General features: G+C 34.6%; 1 protein-coding gene across 2 annotated transcripts; it reads left to right on the top strand.

Moving 5' to 3' along the window:
- The first annotated feature begins 284 nt into the window (after window positions 1-284).
- Window positions 285-10596, top strand: LOC123880181 (tyrosine-protein phosphatase non-receptor type 61F-like). Of its 2 annotated transcripts, XM_045928155.1 has the most exons (9): window positions 285-695; window positions 2256-2417; window positions 2703-2965; window positions 3297-3522; window positions 3755-3904; window positions 4129-4273; window positions 5249-5369; window positions 6114-6224; window positions 10176-10596. In XM_045928155.1, exons 1-9 carry the CDS (start codon window positions 609-611, stop codon window positions 10231-10233), a joined length of 1323 nt encoding a protein of 440 aa, XP_045784111.1. In that variant the 5' UTR covers window positions 285-608; the 3' UTR covers window positions 10234-10596. The 2 variants fall into 2 exon arrangements, with proteins under 2 accessions (XP_045784111.1, XP_045784110.1); XM_045928154.1 differs by lacking the exon at window positions 10176-10596 and having other exon boundaries at window positions 6114-9192.
- The last annotated feature ends 8970 nt before the right edge of the window (window positions 10597-19566 follow it).

The following is a 19566-nucleotide window of genomic DNA, read 5'->3' as shown; positions in this document are numbered from 1 at the left end:
CCAGAAACGTTCAACAGAAGGAGAAAAAAATAAAAACCACTGAAGAATGAAAATTACGAAAAAAATCATTCAAAAAATCATAGGTAACTAGGTACCTATCTCCTAAACTAGTTACGAAAAATCGCTGAACATGTACCATGCCCTAGACAACCCTTCGATCATAGATTTACTTAGTCTGTGACATAACCAGACCCAGACCACAGACATTATTGTATAAAACCAAGGTATAAAACCATAGATTAGATAGAAACGTAGCGATTACATACTCTTTGAGTATCTGTGCATTTACCGCTTCTCTGTGAAACTGAATTTGTATTTTGTGATTGTGAAGGAACTTGTGTGAATTTTCTCTACTGTAAATCTGGTGAATCCATTCTGACGAGAGACCGTTTGATTTCCTTCCACCTAAAGTTGATGTGTTCTGCGATTTCAATTAACTAAATGAAGATTCGATTCAATACAAATTACATGCTTTTATTTAGATCTGTTCCAAACTAAATCCAGATCCGTGAATTTTGCGGCATCCGGCTGCTTGTTGTACCCTCTTCTTACTACTGTACTAGTATCACTTTGTTCTGAATGCAACTTTGAAATGTTATAGTTGAGCTATGAACGACGACAAAATGAATTCAAATAACATTGAAGCGGAATATATGGACATAGCGGTTAGAAATGCGTGGCCTATCATCTACCAGGTAAGTTTTGTCTACTAAGATTAATGACGCGTTGCTTAACGTAGCGTATGCCACGCAAAAGTAACTAGCCTTACAATGAGAACCAATTAATATATTTAATATGGGCCCGTTTTTATCTTTATATTTAACTGAATATGATGATATAAATTAAGACTGAAAAAGCATTGAAATGATACTACATCATTATAAAAAAAGTAAAATAACAAAGTAGATTTTTTTTAAATGATTAATAGACTCTTAAAATTATTTCCTCCATAACATATTCCCTGCGGAAAAACTATCATTTTAATACTTACTGTCAATTTAAATTTAATTGGTTTAATGTAAAACATAGATCAAACTTAATGAGAAAACAAGTAAAAACACAGCCTAGAAAGATACTTCATACATTGGTTCAGTAGAGGTTTCTAGAGAGAGCAATCCTGTGGGATCACAGGGATGAGATTGGGGAGGGAACAATCTGATATGTCTCATCAACATAAAGTCAGTTTGCAAATAATATGGGTGTTGTCTCACTGTATGTATTTAGCATGTACTAATAGACAGCCTTTTGAAGACAGCACTCATACACTACAGATACAGCAAGACACTGCGTCGGTTTTATTTAAAAGTAGCTACATAAAAAGTTATAGGTACATACCCTAACTCATTTGGTATATTAAAGCTCTTCTAATCTACTATACAATCAACATCATATAGAACAAAATGTTACCAACAAAGTATTTAAAGAAAAGCATTGTGTGCAATACTTTATTTTGAGATAAGTATGAAAAATGGTTCTATAAATGACTACCCAATATTTCCGAAGAGAAACAAGCTGAGAAAGAATACCAAAGTTTAACATTTATAGGAAAATTATAAAAAAAATTAAATGTCTTAAGAAAATCAAATTCTTTACTGCTAAATTTTTTTATCCGCTTGATATGCCTAAGATAATTTATAATAATACATAATGTTTATTTATATTTACTAATTAAAAATACATTGGTAAAAGTATCACAAGTCATTTAATTTTTAATTACAGTATAAACTCTTCATAAAGTTGTTCATATAATGAAAAACTTTTTATACTATTTCTCTTGGGTTGCATTGTCTTTAAGAAAGTATAGTCTGTTACTAAACAGTCTAGGTACCCATCATCATAAGTCATAAACCAACTTTGAAATTGTATGGCTAGTATAAAAAAAATTAATGTTCATATTGAAAAAATTAAAAAAATGTAAATTTGGTTACTTTTTTCTTTATAATGAAAACTATAGCACGAGAAATTACTCTGTCCTTTGTTACAAAGTGTTTACACTATAGGTAGTCATAAGAACCTGTTTCTAAATTGTTACAGTTTGAATCTCAGGTATCAAACTCTAGGTCTCTTTGTCCCTGTTCCTCATGAAATAAATATTAGCCATAAGATGTCCAAAAAATATAATTTTAATTTTATTTAATTCTTTTGAGGATTTTAAAGGTCTAAATTTAATAGTACTAAATGTGCATGGACTTGTTCTGTGTTTCTTTGTTCCATTATGATAACTAATGAGGTCTTAATTGGACTAAACATTACAGAAAATTGGGAGAGAGTGTCAATCTTACACGTACACATGTCTAGAAGCGAAAAAACCTAAAAATAAGCCTTTAAATCGGTACAGAGATGTGAACCCATATGATCACAGCCGTGTTATCTTGAAGCGATGTGAAGTAGATTACATCAACGCTAATTTCGTAAAGGTAAGAATATCCCAAATATTTATTACAGAACTAACTAACTATAATAACCTCAATAGCTCTACAACGGGTGATCCACAAAAAGGTAAAGATATTTCAACCAAAAAAAGGTCAAGACTCATCACAATGCAATGAGTAATTCGGGTGACAGGGTAGAACAAAAAAATATGAACTTGTACTTTACCACCCAAATATGGAGTGCTCAATTGGTTCACCATAATCAGGCAAGGTAAGGATGTAGGCACATCTCGACTTTAACATCTAACGAGTATGTTCATTTGTTACCAGATGGACCGAGCGAATCGGAAATACATTCTTACACAAGGGCCGCTTGCATTCACCGTTGGTCATTTTTGGCTTATGGTCTGGGAACAAAATTGCCGTGCAATACTAATGCTCAACAAGATTATCGAGAAGAATGAAAAGAAATGCCACTGGTATTGGCCACACGGCATTGGGGAAGAGGAAAAATTTATTCTTAGCGACGTCAAATTAACTGTAGAGCAAATAAGTGAAGAGGATTGCAGCTACTATACTACACGAGTTTTTAGGTGAGTAAGAGTTCATATGTAATAATTATAATTTACTAGTTGATAATAATTCCGGGATACAAAAGTATCATATTGCTATCTCTAGGATGCAAGCTGTCTCTGTGCCAAATATTGATTCAATTTTTCAGCCGTAAAGAAATAGAAGCACTTAATAAAAAATCTTAACTGGACAGCAACAACGCAGAGCTGTGCGGGCGTACGCGCTTTATGATTTACTAGAAAGCGTTCATGATTAACAGTCGGCGCTGACTATAGTTTCGCGTTGCTCCCACAGCGGTGACGATCAGCGTAAGAAAACGCCTGTCTACTAAACTCCTGGTATTCTTTTTAGGATCTTTGATATGGAAACTTGTGAAAGTCGTGAAGTGGTACAGTTCCATTACACCACGTGGCCAGACTTCGGCGTACCCTCGTCGCCAGTGGCATTCCTTGAATTTCTGAAGAAGGTGCGCTCCTCGGGTGCGCTCGACTCCAACGTGGGCCCTGCGGTGGTGCACTGCAGCGCGGGGATCGGCCGGTCAGGGACATTCTGCTTGGTGGACTCGTGCCTTGTTATTGTGAGTGATATTATTAGAGACTAGCTGATGCCCGCAGCTTCGCCTGCGTGGATTTAGGTTTTTGATAATCCCATGGAAACATTTGATTTCCCAGGACAAAAGTAGCCAGATAATTTAATGGGTATAACCAAATTTATCAAGTTTATTTGTTTTAACTCATGCATACTTTTAATTTATGGTAAGAATTTCAGTATTATGACATGCTGCTATTGATTAGTTTATCTGTTTTCAGATTGAAAAGGAAGGTTTAGAGAGTGTTAATATCCAGCAAGTTCTATTGGAAATGCGCAAGGATCGTATGGGCTTAATACAAACTCCAGACCAATTGCGATTTTCATATCAAGCTATTATCGAAGGGTACAAGAGATTCGATCCGAATTTCGTAAGTAATTAGTAAAATTACCATATATTTAGGTATATTATCAAATATTAGCAATTGTCAATCAGGTTCAAGTTATATATGAAACAAAATTGAAAATCTATCATACTAATATTATAACTACGAAAGTGTGTCGGTCGATCTGTTGATTAGAGTCTCGGTATGGTATGGTATTGAGTCAAAACCAATAAAATTATATTTTGTTGATTAAACTTGTTATTCCACAGAAAGAAGATCCAAAAATGGATGAGAGCATATACTCTGCCGTTGCCGAAGAAGAGGATGCGCCGCCGCCTCCTCCGCCGCGCGCCGAAAGCCTCACCAGGGCCCCCGCGAGGCCGCTTCCCAATATACCAACCAGTGCTTCGCTCGGTGAGTTGTATGCTACATAATATGCTCAATCTCTCAAAAAAATACTCACACACAAACACTCACAGCTGTGATAGCCTAGTGGTTAGAACGTCCGCCTCCCAATCGGAGATCGGGGGTTCGATCCCGGGCACGCACCACTAACTTTTCAGTTATGTGCGTTTTGAGCAATTAAATATCACTTGCTTTAACGGTGAAGGAAAACATCGTGAGGAAACCTGCATGCCTGAGAGTTCCCATGTTCTCAAAGGTGTGTGAAGTCTGCCAATCCGCATTGGGACAGCGTGGCAGACTATGGCCTAAACTCTTCTCATTCTGAGAGGAGACCCGTAGTGGGGCGGAAATGGGTTGATCGTGAAACACATGAAATGAAAAAATCATAGTTTTTATTGCATTTTGCCGTTTTTGTATAGGTTATATTTCAGGGTCCTTAAATGTTTTATTTATTTTTATTGAAATTTTGTTATTATTTTACTATTTTATATAATTATAACTACCTACATTAAATTATTTATTAACTTAAGTCCCTGCCCTTGTGACGTCGACGCAAAAGTCGGGGAATTTTGGTTTTATAGCGAAATAGGACGCTAATTTGTACAAATAAATGTTGAAACCTTGTTAAAACTGTTGTTTGTGAGCGCAAGTGTGTGATTGACGCCAGCGGAGCCAATAAACGTGGAATTGCCACTGCCCAAAGGCCTGTGCTCATTCACCACGTAAGAGGAAATTCCAGTTTAAGCTTGTGATTTCTGCATCAACATCGAACTCGGGTTTCAACCTACGAGTACATGCATTTAAGCACGGGCACTTGTTCAGAACATGTTTAAATGTTTGCCCGGTGCCTGAAGAGCAGAAGCATGTAAGTGTGTCTTAAAGTTGTGGAGAATGCGCAAGTCCACACTTGGGTCTTCCAGTATGATACGTCGACCTTTGACAGAATGGCCAGATACCTGGCAATAACAATTTGGTAATTTTCAGGCAACCTGAACTACAACTCGGAGAGTTCGAGTTCCGATGAGGAGCCACCCGTGCGAGAGTGTCCATCCCCGACCCCCTCCGCCGACGATGAAGACGACGAACCTGCCTCTCCCAGTGAGAGGTACGTAATAAACAACATCAGGATTACAAAACATTTACTTCTTAAGTGAGTTCTCGTCGATTAGGGAGTGGTGTGATGGTGTGACGCGAGAGCTTAGTGATTCATCAACTGCTGACAATTACTATCACCCATCCCGCAGTCCACAGCGCTCCACTATCGCAGAAACCCACGCAGTTATGCGTTATACCTATAATTGTTATTTTTCTTACTGGGATATCATCTGGTAAGCGGTAATCAAGTCTAAAATAGTATGAGGCTAACTTTGAAGGGATATGGCAGTTTTCATTAAACTCATACCCCTTATCGGTTTCTACACGGTGTCGTATCGTAACGCTAAGTTGCTTGGCGGCATCGCTTCTTCTGGAGGGTGGTAACTAGCCACGACCGCAGCCTCCCACCAGACCAGACCAGAGATATTTAGAAAACATAATCCCTCCCGGAAATCACACTCGGTCCTTCCCACTCGTAAAACCACTGCGCTAGGGAAGGTGGTAGAAATTTTAATTTAAGGTTCCGTACTCGAAGGGTGCTGACGGGACCTTTTTACTACGCCTCCGCTGTCCCTCCATCCGTCCGTCTAACTGTTTGTCTGTCTATCAGCGGGCCGTATGTACCGTAATGGGTAGAGAGTTGTCACCGAATGTGTATTTCTAATACTGCTATAGCAAAATGCAAATCAACAAGTGTTATTTCTTGCACGATGGTACCGAAGCCTTGTTTGTTGACGTGATTGGTCGTTTGCAGCGGCGAGAGCGCGGGCGCGCTGCGCCGGCGCCGCACGCGCGAGCTCGCCGACCGCATCTCCGTGATGAAGAAGCGCGGCCGCGACGCCGAGCGGTGGCGCGCACTCAAGAGGTCTTTATACAAGCCACTCACCATCACATTCGGATTCATACTAGCCGGCATTGTCATCTACACATACGTCAAACATTAACCCGACGCTCTATCTTCCCCATGTACTCTGTACGCCCAATGTATACGTAGATGTATCGTCCGTCACCCGTCGCGGCCGCACTAAGCTATACAGTGAACGCCGGCGGGAACTGTAGTCCGTAATGGACACCATAGTTACTATGTTATCATATAATATGTATATTATTCAGGTGAAGTAGCTTTTGTACAAAATCCACTCACGATGTTGAACAAAGTTTGTTTATTTGCTTGATTTTTTATATTTTTGTTAATAGATTCCCAGAGCTGTATTTTGAACAGGCGTGGTCGATTTTGCTATAATGCCAGCTGCAGTGTGGCGATCGCAATCGCCTCTGATTGTATTGTTGCAGCAAAATCACACTAATTTAGATTTAACAGTGGTTGATGCAGCTTTTCTGCAATCGGCTAGCAGGAATCTCTGTGGCAACTAGCACTACCATAAAAGATAGGAAACTTTGTTCATGTTGATTCTTTTAAAGTGGCAACCTATGTATGATGATAAGAAAGCAGCTACTGATAGAATGATCTTGGCTTAGTTAGATAAGAACTTCTAAGAACTAAAATTCTTCGTATTATGTTTAATGATTCGGGTGGCTGCCACACAGATACCTGATTAAAACTCACCTCAATATATATATATATTACTTATTAAATCAAATAAAGACGTTTTCGCATGCTACCAAACTTGAACTTTAGTTTTATAAGGACTTTAGAAAGGTCTAAATCTGCATAATAATCATTCCTACTTTTATTTCGTTGTATAAGATAAAATAATAAAATAAATATCGCAATAATTGTGGCAATATAAAAATGTCACATTCGGTTACACGACAAAGTTTTCACTACAGTAAGTAATCAACCTTATAATTTGATGTTACATAAAAAATACAGTAGCTATCGCTGTCCGTATGTGTCAATGATTTGGTGATTATAATGCGATTGCCCATTTGTTAAAATGTCAATTACTGTTCACATGCCATAAGCCTAGTATTAGTGTGGCTGTAGTGTTAAAGCCAATGCATACGTTCCAATTGCATTTCAATAATATATTTACGTTATCAGTGAAATTATGTTTACATAAAACATTAATATTCATGCTAGAAATGCTGAAGCATAATTTATCTCATAATAATTTATCAGACATTTCAATTTTCTAGTTTTTTTTTTTTATAGTGAATTAACATTTTGTTTTTTCTTTCTTAAATTAAATAATTTAAACGATCAACTTTGGGTACTACTTTGTCTATTTTTTTCATTCGGTACAATTAATTGATTTATATATTATAATAAAAAATACCTTATGTTGTGATAGATTTCTTATGAAAGTGAAGATTTCGATATGATTATATGAATCATCAATTTACTATATTTAATTATTTTGCTTACAGTACGTTCATCAGCATTCTATGTAACGAAATAACCCAAAATATTAAATGGTACAGCGAAAATATCTTTAGTTCGTTAGGAATAAAATTTCTATAAATGTAATTTTCTATGGGAAATTTATACACTCCTTTCGTATTTTTATATCTTATCGAATCCGTAAAAATTACTAAATATACCAATAGTGATAGCTAAAGATTAAAGATCTTTTATTAGATAAGTTAATAGTCACTTTACTGACCCCAAAATCAACACTACAGTGTTTTTGAGGAGGTAAAGGAAGGTGCACAAAGATCTGTCAAATTTTATCAGTTACAATTGAATATTTCAATATTGCATCTTATGTTTCTAGTACATATCTAATAAACCAAGTTCTAATAAAACATTTTCTCTAATCAAAACGGCGACGCACTGGCACTATAATATTTTACACAAACCATTTTAAGCTACTTTCGACCCCACCATAACTCAGAAACTAATTAGACTTACACGTTTACAATTTTGCACATCTATCAATACCCTTTTAAACACCAAGAATCCTAAATCATGAAAAAACATTTACACTTTTCAATAAACGATAACTTAAATACTTCTTCACGAATTTTGAAACCATTTTTGGTCTTTATTTCATGTAAATAAGTAAGTGTGTTCACTTATAAGGTGTTGCATGTAAAAAAAATTAAGATTGATTCATATTTTTTATCTTTTCGGATTACTTTTGATTTACATAATAAAAATGATAAGTAACTTACCCCTTCATTAAATATGTATCGAACTGAATCTGACTGTAATTTTAAATAATAATTAGGTCGGCAGTGCCTTCTAATTGAAGTTCGCGTATTTGATAAATGATTTTCTACACTAAGTATATAGTGCAATAAACATTACTTAGATACTTAAAAATAACAATTTTATGTTTTGGTGAATATACGTCCATTGCCCCAATCATCTCATCATTAAGTACGTAACAGTAAATAAATCAGAACTAAACAATAATTATTATTAGCCTATAAATTACCTGCGTCATAAGAATGACGTTATCATACAAATTTAAACTAAAAAGTGACATTTTATACGATTATAGTGGTCTAAACTGTAACACTGTAATAAACAATACTGTTTGGTTCGTAGACTGACGGTCAGAAATGTTATATGTTAATTAAAGCCATCGATTTAGAATTAATTCAAAATTAAGAGTCAGGAACAAAACCTCAACGGTCAAGTGACCATATTTGCAAAAAGTTTTATGATATCAACAACTTTTTATTATAAACCATACTTAACACTTGAGCATAAAGTTTAGTGACGATTGCAAAATATATACATTCAAGCCCTCTTGTAATCGAAGACAAGGAAAAAAATAGTTAATAATATTATTTGGTAATTTGAAGAGAAAGTAATGTACTGTTTTGTATCATGAGTCATGTATGCAACAGCTTGGAACTTAAATGTTATCACTATTTATGGGGCATGTAGAATGCTAGAAGTAGGGTAGTTTAAAATAATATTATAATTGATAAAGCCGGCGAGATTTTAACGGTGGTCCCTAAAGCGAAAATTGAATTATTAGAGGTCTCGTTTAAACTAAAGAAGTCAAGCGAAAAGAAAATTTGATTGAAAGCCTTTGAAATAATTTGCAGAGTCAGCTGAAGATTCTGGAATACGATGAACTATCTTAACTTTGTCTTTTTTATTTGACTACTGCAATAAAGTTTCTCACAATTTTAATATATATTAATAATAATTTAAAGTATGGCATGTGGCGCGTATGATATGCGCGTTCGGAAATATATATCATATAATTTTTGATACTAGGTACATTTAATTTGAAATTCCAAAAGAAAACACTATTATTTCATAGATTGTAGGTTTCCACGTCGATTAGCTGTCCCCGCTGACTGCCATTTTTTATCCCAGTATGACGTCCAAATTGGGTGCCATATTATTTTTTTCACTAATTTGATATCTGACACTCGCAATATTGAGGAAAACTGTTGCTGAGCTGCAAATCGGTCCCAGTTAGCCTAGTTTCTAGAACATCTCAAAGGGACAAAAACATTATAACATAATACATATAAACCACACATAATCACTCCTTCGCGTTGCGCAGTCGGTTGAAAACGATGGAATAGCCATCTTTACATTAAATTTCTCTGCCTCTATTAGTTACATTTTTCGCCACTGGCGAGGGACTAATCTAGCAGAAATTATCTTTGTTATTTATTGTATCTACGCTATTTTTAAAACACAATTTCAGAATCGGTTTTCATTTTTGCTAGATTTATCCTTGGTCGTCATAATAATCTTACCAATTCTACTATCACAAAATAGTTACCGTTGTAAGCTCGGGTAATTTTTCTTCGGCATCTTGTCGCGCAGATTATATTTTCTAATAGTAGTTAAAAAGCCCCGAACACGTTTTGTATTTATGCGAAAAGTAATATTCATAGCTGAGGTTGTTAAATTTGAACAGGTTTATTAATATTTCAGGTTTAAATTGGAGGAAACCCCTAAACTGAACCATGCGAAGACTGAAGAGCGTAGGTAACAATATTTAAAGAAATTTCAATATTTGTTTAATAATTTTCTATTTCACGTGGATTACTACGGTAAACGATAAATAATAATTTTCACACCGAATCACCACGTAGCTACTTAAAAAAATTAAAACTTGAAACACGTAAGTAAATTACTTTCTCATCGAAATCTTCCGTTAAGTTTTTGCATCAAAATAAAACCAAAGTTTGTACGAAAATAACTACTCAATCAAAAGAATAGTGGCCATCGTTAAATCTATACGGCACCCATATACAAAGTCGACCATAAAATTTAGTTCAAAAGCTTATAAATATAACATGGTAGGTGAGCCAAAATAGACCTTGTGGTTTTATGATGTGCAAACGACATTCAACCTTATATATATATATATATATTTATTTTTCATGTACCAAAATTGTAGTTACAAAGTTAAGATAAATTAAGCTATGTACATAGGAAATGCTTATCTCTAAACAGAGATTTCTTCCAGCTTCCCCGTGCAGGTTGTGAGTAAGGTGCATAAATACGTGGAATAGGTCCCATGGTACTAGATTTATAAAATGGTTAATACAAGTGCTACACAATAATATTTACACAAATATCTTCCAATAAATACCAAAATAAAATACTTACATACAATAATAATATAATAATAAATAGTTATGGTTGGTGGCAAAGCAATTTTATGGTCGATGTTACCAGCACCTTTTCTAAACAAGATTTGTAATGTTCGGAATTATTATTTACTTATGATTTATAATTATTACATACATCAATTTCTGAATTTAGTTTCGAAACTTCAAGCTTAATATTGACATAAATTATAAGCATGTGCGGGGACGGCTATACAGTCAATCAGTTCTGATGCTTCTGCGGAGCAACATACAATCTTGATTTCATTGTCATACACGCAACCGCACCGATCGGTCCGTGTATATTGTTCACCTGCTCGAGCTGCGTGTATATAGCAGTATTCAAACAATATATTTTGCGAGACTAATTCATAACAGAGGAGTCTATCCTTCACTTCCCGTACAAACGTAGTTTCATTCTCAATTGAATTCTAAGCAACCAAGTTAATGAATAAAATTTTATAGACACGGGCTTAAAGATTTATGTGTAAATTGAGATATGATTTTTGAGCTAAAACAAAATAATTGATTTAATTATTGGTTAATTTCGGCACTTAATAACTCTATACGTACCTACAATAAATAAATATCGAGCTTATAAGCGCGTCTAAGCACACACTAGGCACGCGCGTGACTAATAGTTCGTTCACACAGGCTGCGTAAGCGTAGAGGTAGCGCGTATGAAACATGGCACACCGCTTGCCAGCGTGGACGTATGCGTAACCCGGTGTGTTAAGGGTTTACGCGCGTCACTACGCACTTGTCACGTGTACGCAATTGGTGTGAATCGGCCTTAAAGATGCGTGGATATATATCTACGCATCCTTAAGGCCGATTCACACCAATTACACGCGCGTACAAAAACGAGCTTATATGCGCAAAAAAGCTGATCTGAAACCACTTTAAGGCTGAAATTTACAGAGCGTACTTCGACTTTGCTCAGATTTAAGTAAGTTTCTTTAAGTTTCCGCTAAACCGAGCCAAATAAAAATGTATGTCAGTGATATAACGCTGCCTCATTGTAACGTGTGAAGTCTGAACAAAGTCAGAGTACTGTCTATAGATCTCAGCCTTAGAGTGTTCCAAACGTTAAGTGATTGTGTTTTTAGTTTTGACTTTCGCTGCTTGGATGATCTTAGTAATTATAAAGAGACTTAAAAATTAAGACACGTCTCAGTATTCTGTTCTTACTCATAAATAGTTATTTTCTTAGGTTTTTTTCCGTTTATTTACTGTTGGAGGTTGAAATTCATCTTTTTTAAGTTTTTCTATGATTTTTTGTTAGATTGTCTAATCTGCCTTACGAGTATCCTTTTACACCTATTAAGTATGAGCAGAGTAGCCATATTATAAATGTATATAAATGTAAGGTACTTCTCTAGAATATTTATTTAAGTTATGAAATATAATGTGCACCTTTATTGGGGAAATGCGAGTCATTTTTTTTTGCACGTTAGTACCTAATCTTATTCTAATAAAATGCATAATGTAATTCGGATTGATTTATTTATTTATTGTTTGCAAACGGTATGTTTAATAATATGTAAAATGTACATGCATATGCAATTAAAATGAATACGAGTCAATTTTGAGACAAGTATTATTACGTTATTCGTTGTGTTTAGTTCAGTGTATTAATTATGTATTCATTATAATAATTGAGCTAATTACGAATAGCGTTACAGCTATTTGTCTAAATTTATTTTGTCTTATATGATTTTATTGTTATTTGTATAAATATCTCTTTTGTATAGTAAATCTTGCCATTTGCATGAATGAAATTGTCTGTTCCGGAATCATAAGCGCCCCCAAGCTTCTATGTAAGTCAATCCAGATCCCGATCAAGATAACGATCAGGTGCAGGTGATTGTCAAGAAACCTACAAGAAACAGATTTCGACAATGCATAATACGAATGTATATTAAAGATGGATCAAGCGCTCCTAATACCCATTTGAAGCAAATACCTATACATATACTTATCGCTATTCCACTTCGACTAACAAATTAGAGCAATTATCGTCCATCTTTACATTTGTGATTCAATCCGTGATTCTTTTTCGCACACAATGAATTAGAATCTCAATCTTTGATTTTGATTGTGGATCCTGATCTGAATTGACTGTATGGGGCATTTATAAATGACAATAAATATCGTATAGTGCCTATTATCTCAATAAAGATGCACAAACATGCGATGCGCGCACGTTGGATAAGCCATCTGTCATTCAATTAAGGTCATCACACACTAGATAACTAATGCATGATTTTCGTAATTAATATTAGCGGCAAGCACAAGTCTTTAAAATATTTATTATTTGCCTCTCGTAGACTCATAGAAAGTAGCGTGCAATAAACTGAGATAGTTCCAAGGCATAATATTATATAGTAAGGGTAGCGGCCAGTGATTAAGTACCAAGTTGTCGCGTTTCACTTTTTAAATATGTACATATCATGGATCTTATCAAAACCTTAAGCTTGAACGGGTATCCAGGGCAGTGGCGCAATAGCTAACTATCTTCTAATACTAGATAATTTCAAATTGTTCAAGGAATATTATGTTTAATTATAATTTTGAATATTTTGTAACTTCATAAAATGGAAAGTCATAATAATATATATTTGATCTCTTACAAAAAATTGTAAAAGCTACTACTGCACTACAACAATAAGAGCAAACCGTCAGATGAAACAACTACATTGTTTAAATTAATTTACTAATTGAATATGAAAAATAAATTGTAATCTAATAAGTAAGACGTGAAGTATTATTTAACACCTTTTTGTTCCTTTATCGCCTCGCAGCAAAATGATTTTGTCTTAGAAGTACAATCAATTTATAAATAGAAATACAGTGTTAATGTAAAAAACTGTCAGATTTAGGGCTGGCGCACATATTGTGGCGGAGCGCAGCGCAGAGCATTTTTCACAGTCAAAATATTATCGACATTGTCCTCATTGAAATTATAATTATCTAAAATCAATTGTGCATCCGTGCGCATACTCGCGCAACGGCGCGCAGTCCTGTGCGTGCTCGCGCATTCTCTGGTAGAAATTCCCCTTATGTGTTACGCGATTAGAAAACTTCGCGGGCATGCTCTGCGCTGCGTTCCGCCATATGTGCGCCGGCCTTTACTAGTTATTGAACTCGAACCAATTAGTAATAGTAGGACATTCCTGCGGCAGCTTCGCGTAGGGTCGTTGCCCTTCGATCCTGAACTGGCTAACTGATAACAACTATGTACTAGTCTAATTATCTACAGAGTTACTTAAACCCAAAAAGTAGTCCTTTCATGCTTTGACTGGCTTAGGACCGTTATATTGAATTATGCTTTTTAATTAAGAATTATTAGTTTCTCACTTTTTCGAGTTGTTAAATATTTTTTTCTTATCTCAAAATCGATACTTTTTTTTTAAGTTCAGGCTTTTATAGGCAGGCATAAGGCAGGCTACCTGCTATTGAGAGTGAATCGTTTGCCCACGGGAGAATAAGGGCCGGCGCACATATGGCGGAGCGCAGCGCAGAGCATGCCCGCAAAGTTTTCTAATTTCTACCAGAGAATGCACGAGCACATGCAGGACTGCGCGCGGATGCGCAAGTATCCGCACAATTGATTTTAGATATTACTAGCTGGTGCCCGCAGCTTCGCCCGCGTGGATTGGTCAGATCCCCTGCAGCATCAGGATTGAGGAGTTGGACTCCAAATTTTTTATGAAAAAATGTCGCAAAGTTCCTCTATCGATTAAAAAAGAAATGACGCAAATCGGTTCAGAAATCTCGGAGATTTCGGTGTACATAGGTAGAAAAACACAACTCTCTTTTTGAAAGTCGGTTATAAAAGTAGCCTATTTTACGCCCTGGTCAATCCTCTACTTGCCTGTGAAAGTCCCGTCAAAATCGGTTCAGCCGTTCCAAAGATTAGCCTTTTCAAACAGACAGACAGACAAAAATTTTAAAAACGTGTGATTCAGTTATGGTATCGTTCAAATAACCATATGAGCTTAATATGAGGTAGTTATTTCGAAATTACAGACAGACACTCCAATTTTATTTATTAGTATAGATTTCAATGAGGAAAATATCCATACTTTGACTGTGAAAGATGCTCTGCGCTGCGCTCCACCATATGTGCGCCGGCCCTAACAATACGATTTCATGTAGTATTGTTTAGTAGTTTAATTTTTAAGGCAAAATTGAGGCGGAAAAGTTGAAAGCAGCAGCGTCATCGGCTTAAATAACGTTATATTTACCCATCAGCAATTCTTCCGTCTATTAAGATAATTTTCATAAAAATCACCTCCATGAGATGTAATCATTCCTATGCGGATATAAAAAATTCGTTTCAAAAATTAAACACGTATTTGTTTTGATAATTCATTTAATTAAAACATCCATAAAGTCTGAAGACATTTAGAGCACTTCATAAAAACAAACATTTTGCATCGAGATTAATGACTACATAAATGGCACTATATTGAATAAAATAAAATTGGCTAAGTATTTATTAAGAATACAATAATTATAATAAATATCACATTATTGTAACTTTACTGGTTACTACATAAATATATTACACATTAATAAAGACAACATCACGACGAAATGCAGTGTTGCACCAACAATGTTACTATACATATTATATCGGTAGTATGATAGTAAAATAATCATTTCCAATTTAACATGTTACTAATCGCACTTACAACTGATTGACACTTTAGCAAGGTAAAGATGAATATCTATAATGCAACGTTCCGTCCCGTTATATCGTGCTGAATTTTTCACCAATTATTTCAACATAGAAATAGATACTTATCAGTATAAATTCTTTTTTAGCAAACTATTTTTCAATCAATAAATATATTTTTACTGTAACATATATAAACATATATATTATAAATCCATTTTAAAGCCAGTGTATGCAGCATATAGAGAGAGAGCCAGCGCATGCAGGACCTTCATTTATTTATAAAAAATACGCAGAGAAACTTTCAGCTTTTGTAAAAAAACGAAGGTCTGGCATGCGCTGGCTCTTAATCTAATACTAACAAATACCAGTAGCATAATATAATTAATAATTTATAACAATTTACTTAGTACAAATATAATAATTTGACTTTTACAGCCCATTAACTTTCAAATAATAATAATAACTTTCAATTCATTAACTATCGAATAAATTTATGTCAATTTTATTATTAAATAAACTCGCAAGGATAATATAATGCCAACATCCTGGGTCACAATTTCAATTCTATTTTGTTAAAATTGTGGTTTAGCGTCGTGAGAGACGAACTCAAAATAAACACACTACGTCAACTTTTTCAAAACTAAGGACCGGGGCACATATGGCGAAGCGCAGAGCAGAGCATTTTTCACAGTCAAAATATTATCGACATTATCCTCAATGAAATAATATCTAAAATCAATTGTGCATCCGTGCGGATACTCGCGCATCTGCGCGCAGTCCCGCGCGTGCTCGCGCATTCTCTGGTACAAATTCACGAGATTAGAAAACTTCGCGGGCATGCTCTGCGCTGCGCTCCACCATATGTGCGCCGGCCCTAATGATTCCTTATGTGTATACCTATAATATACCTCATAAGTCATAATATGCTACAATAAAAGTCACAAACGCTCGGGAGTGTAAACGCTTTCATAAAGTTCCTTGTATGACGATTTTTTTTGAGCCACCCAAGCCTTTAGCGTTTGGTCTGCACTAATTAGCATATCTACACTCTACAGATGAATATTAGTTATTTATAAAGTGTATTAAACTTGAAAACAATAAAATAATTGCCTTATTTATAAGAGATCTGTAAGTGAAACTATAGGCGTACGCTATATTGGTATATTATTAATTATTTATGGAAGATATCTATGAAAGACCACAATGATATTATAATGACCGATTTAGTTCCATCATTTTAAGATTAATAAATCCACACACGCACATAAGAACTCGGTCCATCCTATTTTATAATATTACTCAAATAATTTTACAAAATTGAAGGATATAAAGTGGATATAAAATATGCAGTCCATTTCCACACAATACTTAAATGAAATGAAATCAACGTGTAAAAATAAAATGCCGCTAAAATCTACGACAAACGTAGAAAAAATAGTGTTTACTTTATGGTTCATAATGCTTATTAATTTAGCATTCGTTTTTTTTACAACGCAACTCTATTGAAAATATATTGAACAAAGTTTCAGATATATTATGTACAAATACAAAAATATTGTATAAATAATACAACTTTGGCCATTTTACAACAAACTAAGCGATATTTTAAGTACCACCAAAACTTGTAGAAAAATACAATTTTATTTTTAATATGTAATTCACATACTTTATTAATTACATAACCCATGGATTGAGAGCCCATGGGCAAATTTAAGAAAATGTTTGATAAAAGTTGCAGCTGATCCTTTTGCGTTGCTTGATTATGGTAGGTACCTGATTTAAGCAATTATAAAGATGTATTAAGATGTTTCATGTTGTTAAAATGGGAGACCACCAGTACCTAACAATTAACCTGTACAGGCGGGATATACTTAAGAGTGCGATGGACGATGTTTTGAAAACTAATCAATATTTCCAAACAAATCTAGCACATTTGAAATTATTATTAAGTAAATTTTGCCTAGCATCAAAGGTTAGGTTTGTAATTTTATTGTTTTTCTATGGTTTCTTTACACACGAAGATGCCTCCAAAGACCTAAAATAGTGTGATTATCTATACATATAATAAAACTGTAGAAAAGTGGTGTCTGTACAATGGAAATATATTAAAAAAAAGTAGCAGGGGTTGTTATTATATCGATGCCGAACCCGAAATTGTAATTAATTTTTTTTTGTCTGTTTGTCTGTGTGTTTGTGCACGCTAATATCAGAAACGGCTTATTCGATTTAGATACGGTTTTCACTAATATATTGTAGTAAGCTTCACTTAACATTTAGTGTTTATTTCATGTCAATCGGTTCATAAATAAAAAAGTTATGTCAATTTAAAGAATCACGGCGAACATTTTTAACGTATAGAGTACGTACTACACGCCTCGCGCCTGAGCGTCCGTGGCTATATAAAGCGCGAAAAGTCACTATTCCACGCGAACGAAGTCGCGGGCACAGCTATTCTATACTCTTACGCCCGTGTACAAAATAAATACATAGTAAAAACCCAAAGAGAAATATAATAGACTTAGATACATAGAAATAAATAGAACTACATACACGTTACATAAATACATATTTGTACCGGGCGGAGGATTACATCCCTGCAGGGGAAACCAAACGGCCGGGTTAATTATATTTATTATTATACTGTACATTAATAAACAAAAAAATATTAATGTCGAGCATTAATAATGAATAGATAAATAAGTTTTTGATATAAAGCAATAAATAATAAAATAATCAGCGTAAAACGTTGGTATGGAGAAGCGGGTATGAAGTGTAACCTTAAATTTCAAATATTGAACCGTCCATGTACCAGGTGGCTGGCCTAGTTTGCAGTACTCAGGTAATGCAGGAGAATCACTTTGCAAACGTACAGCTTTCATCAAGCATGCCCCTGGTTCTAAAGTCATTAATATCAGATATATTAATATATGCTAACGACAAGATACTCAAATATAATTTGTACTATATCGACTAACACGTACAAAGCACTATAAAACCCATTCAGAAGATGTATTTTTTTTTTAATAAGTCGACTTGATTTCTAATGGTGAATCTAATTGTAACGCAATATACAACGAACAGAAATCGCGTGAATAAAATTATTCTGTAAAGATATTTAAAATATATAGAAACCTTCTATAGGCATAGAATTAGCATATACCTTCCATAACATAAGCATTCATTATACGTAATTATAAACGAACTATTATAAAAAGTATCAAATACGTTCATTCCTACTTAATCCGGGGATACACGACCAATTTTTTTTTAATTTGCCGCTATTTCTCTCAGCTTTCACTTTTCTCTTATCTTATACACAATACAAAATAAAGATAACGTTTTAAAAACGTTTCTACTCGTAATAATAGAAGTATGCCCTTATACAAATTCACAGTTTACTGCATAACTTGTACCAAATAGTTTTAAAATGAATATTTTCTTAGATTTTTCTTATCAAATACGTATATCACATATACGTATATAAAATTTTCACATTAACCTGATTCTTTTGTTTCTTATTCAATCGTATAGTTCTATATTCCATAATAATGATTAATTACATGTAGATCAAGTACGTTTATAGATTGTTTACCCAGAGCTGCAACGTTCATAGTACTAACACATTTTTTGTATTATAAAGTTCAAAAATTTCAAAAACTTCAAAACATGCAATTTTTTCAAATCACGCTGTAAAAACAGTAATTTTCTCTGTCACGTTCATAAGCAATTTTCACCACCTCACATTCGCGGTCGCGGATTCGCGGATTCGCGGGCGGTCGAAGTGCACCAGGCAGACAGGTTGTGCCAGATCCTTTTTTCCACGCACATGCAAACTGTGGAATCAATTTCTTTCTGCGGTGTTCCCATTAGAACATAGGGTTATTCAAGGGGCGGACCAACAAATTGATGAAAGGCTGGCAACGCATTGGCGGTTGCGCTGGTAATGCAAATGTTCATGGGCTGCGGTAATCACTTATGAATGAATGATTTATTCAATAAAATGTAGGTACAATATGTATGTAAT

This window comes from Maniola jurtina, chromosome Z, assembly GCF_905333055.1.
Source record: "Maniola jurtina chromosome Z, ilManJurt1.1, whole genome shotgun sequence".
NCBI classification, from domain to species: domain Eukaryota; kingdom Metazoa; phylum Arthropoda; class Insecta; order Lepidoptera; family Nymphalidae; genus Maniola; species Maniola jurtina.
The sequence above is the reverse complement of the archived record's forward strand: the minus strand, read 5'-3'. Positions and strand labels throughout refer to the sequence as shown.

Excerpts from the sequence above, each read along its gene's own strand:
- LOC123880181 (XM_045928154.1), top strand. The coding sequence starts at position 609 with ATGAACGACGACAAAATGAATTCAAATAACATTGAAGCGGAATATATG. Across the intron at positions 3,905-4,128 it reads AGAGATTCGATCCGAATTTC|AAAGAAGATCCAAAAATGGA; the intron begins GTAAGTAATTAG and ends GTTATTCCACAG. Across the intron at positions 4,274-5,248 it reads ACCAACCAGTGCTTCGCTCG|GCAACCTGAACTACAACTCG; the intron begins GTGAGTTGTATG and ends GGTAATTTTCAG.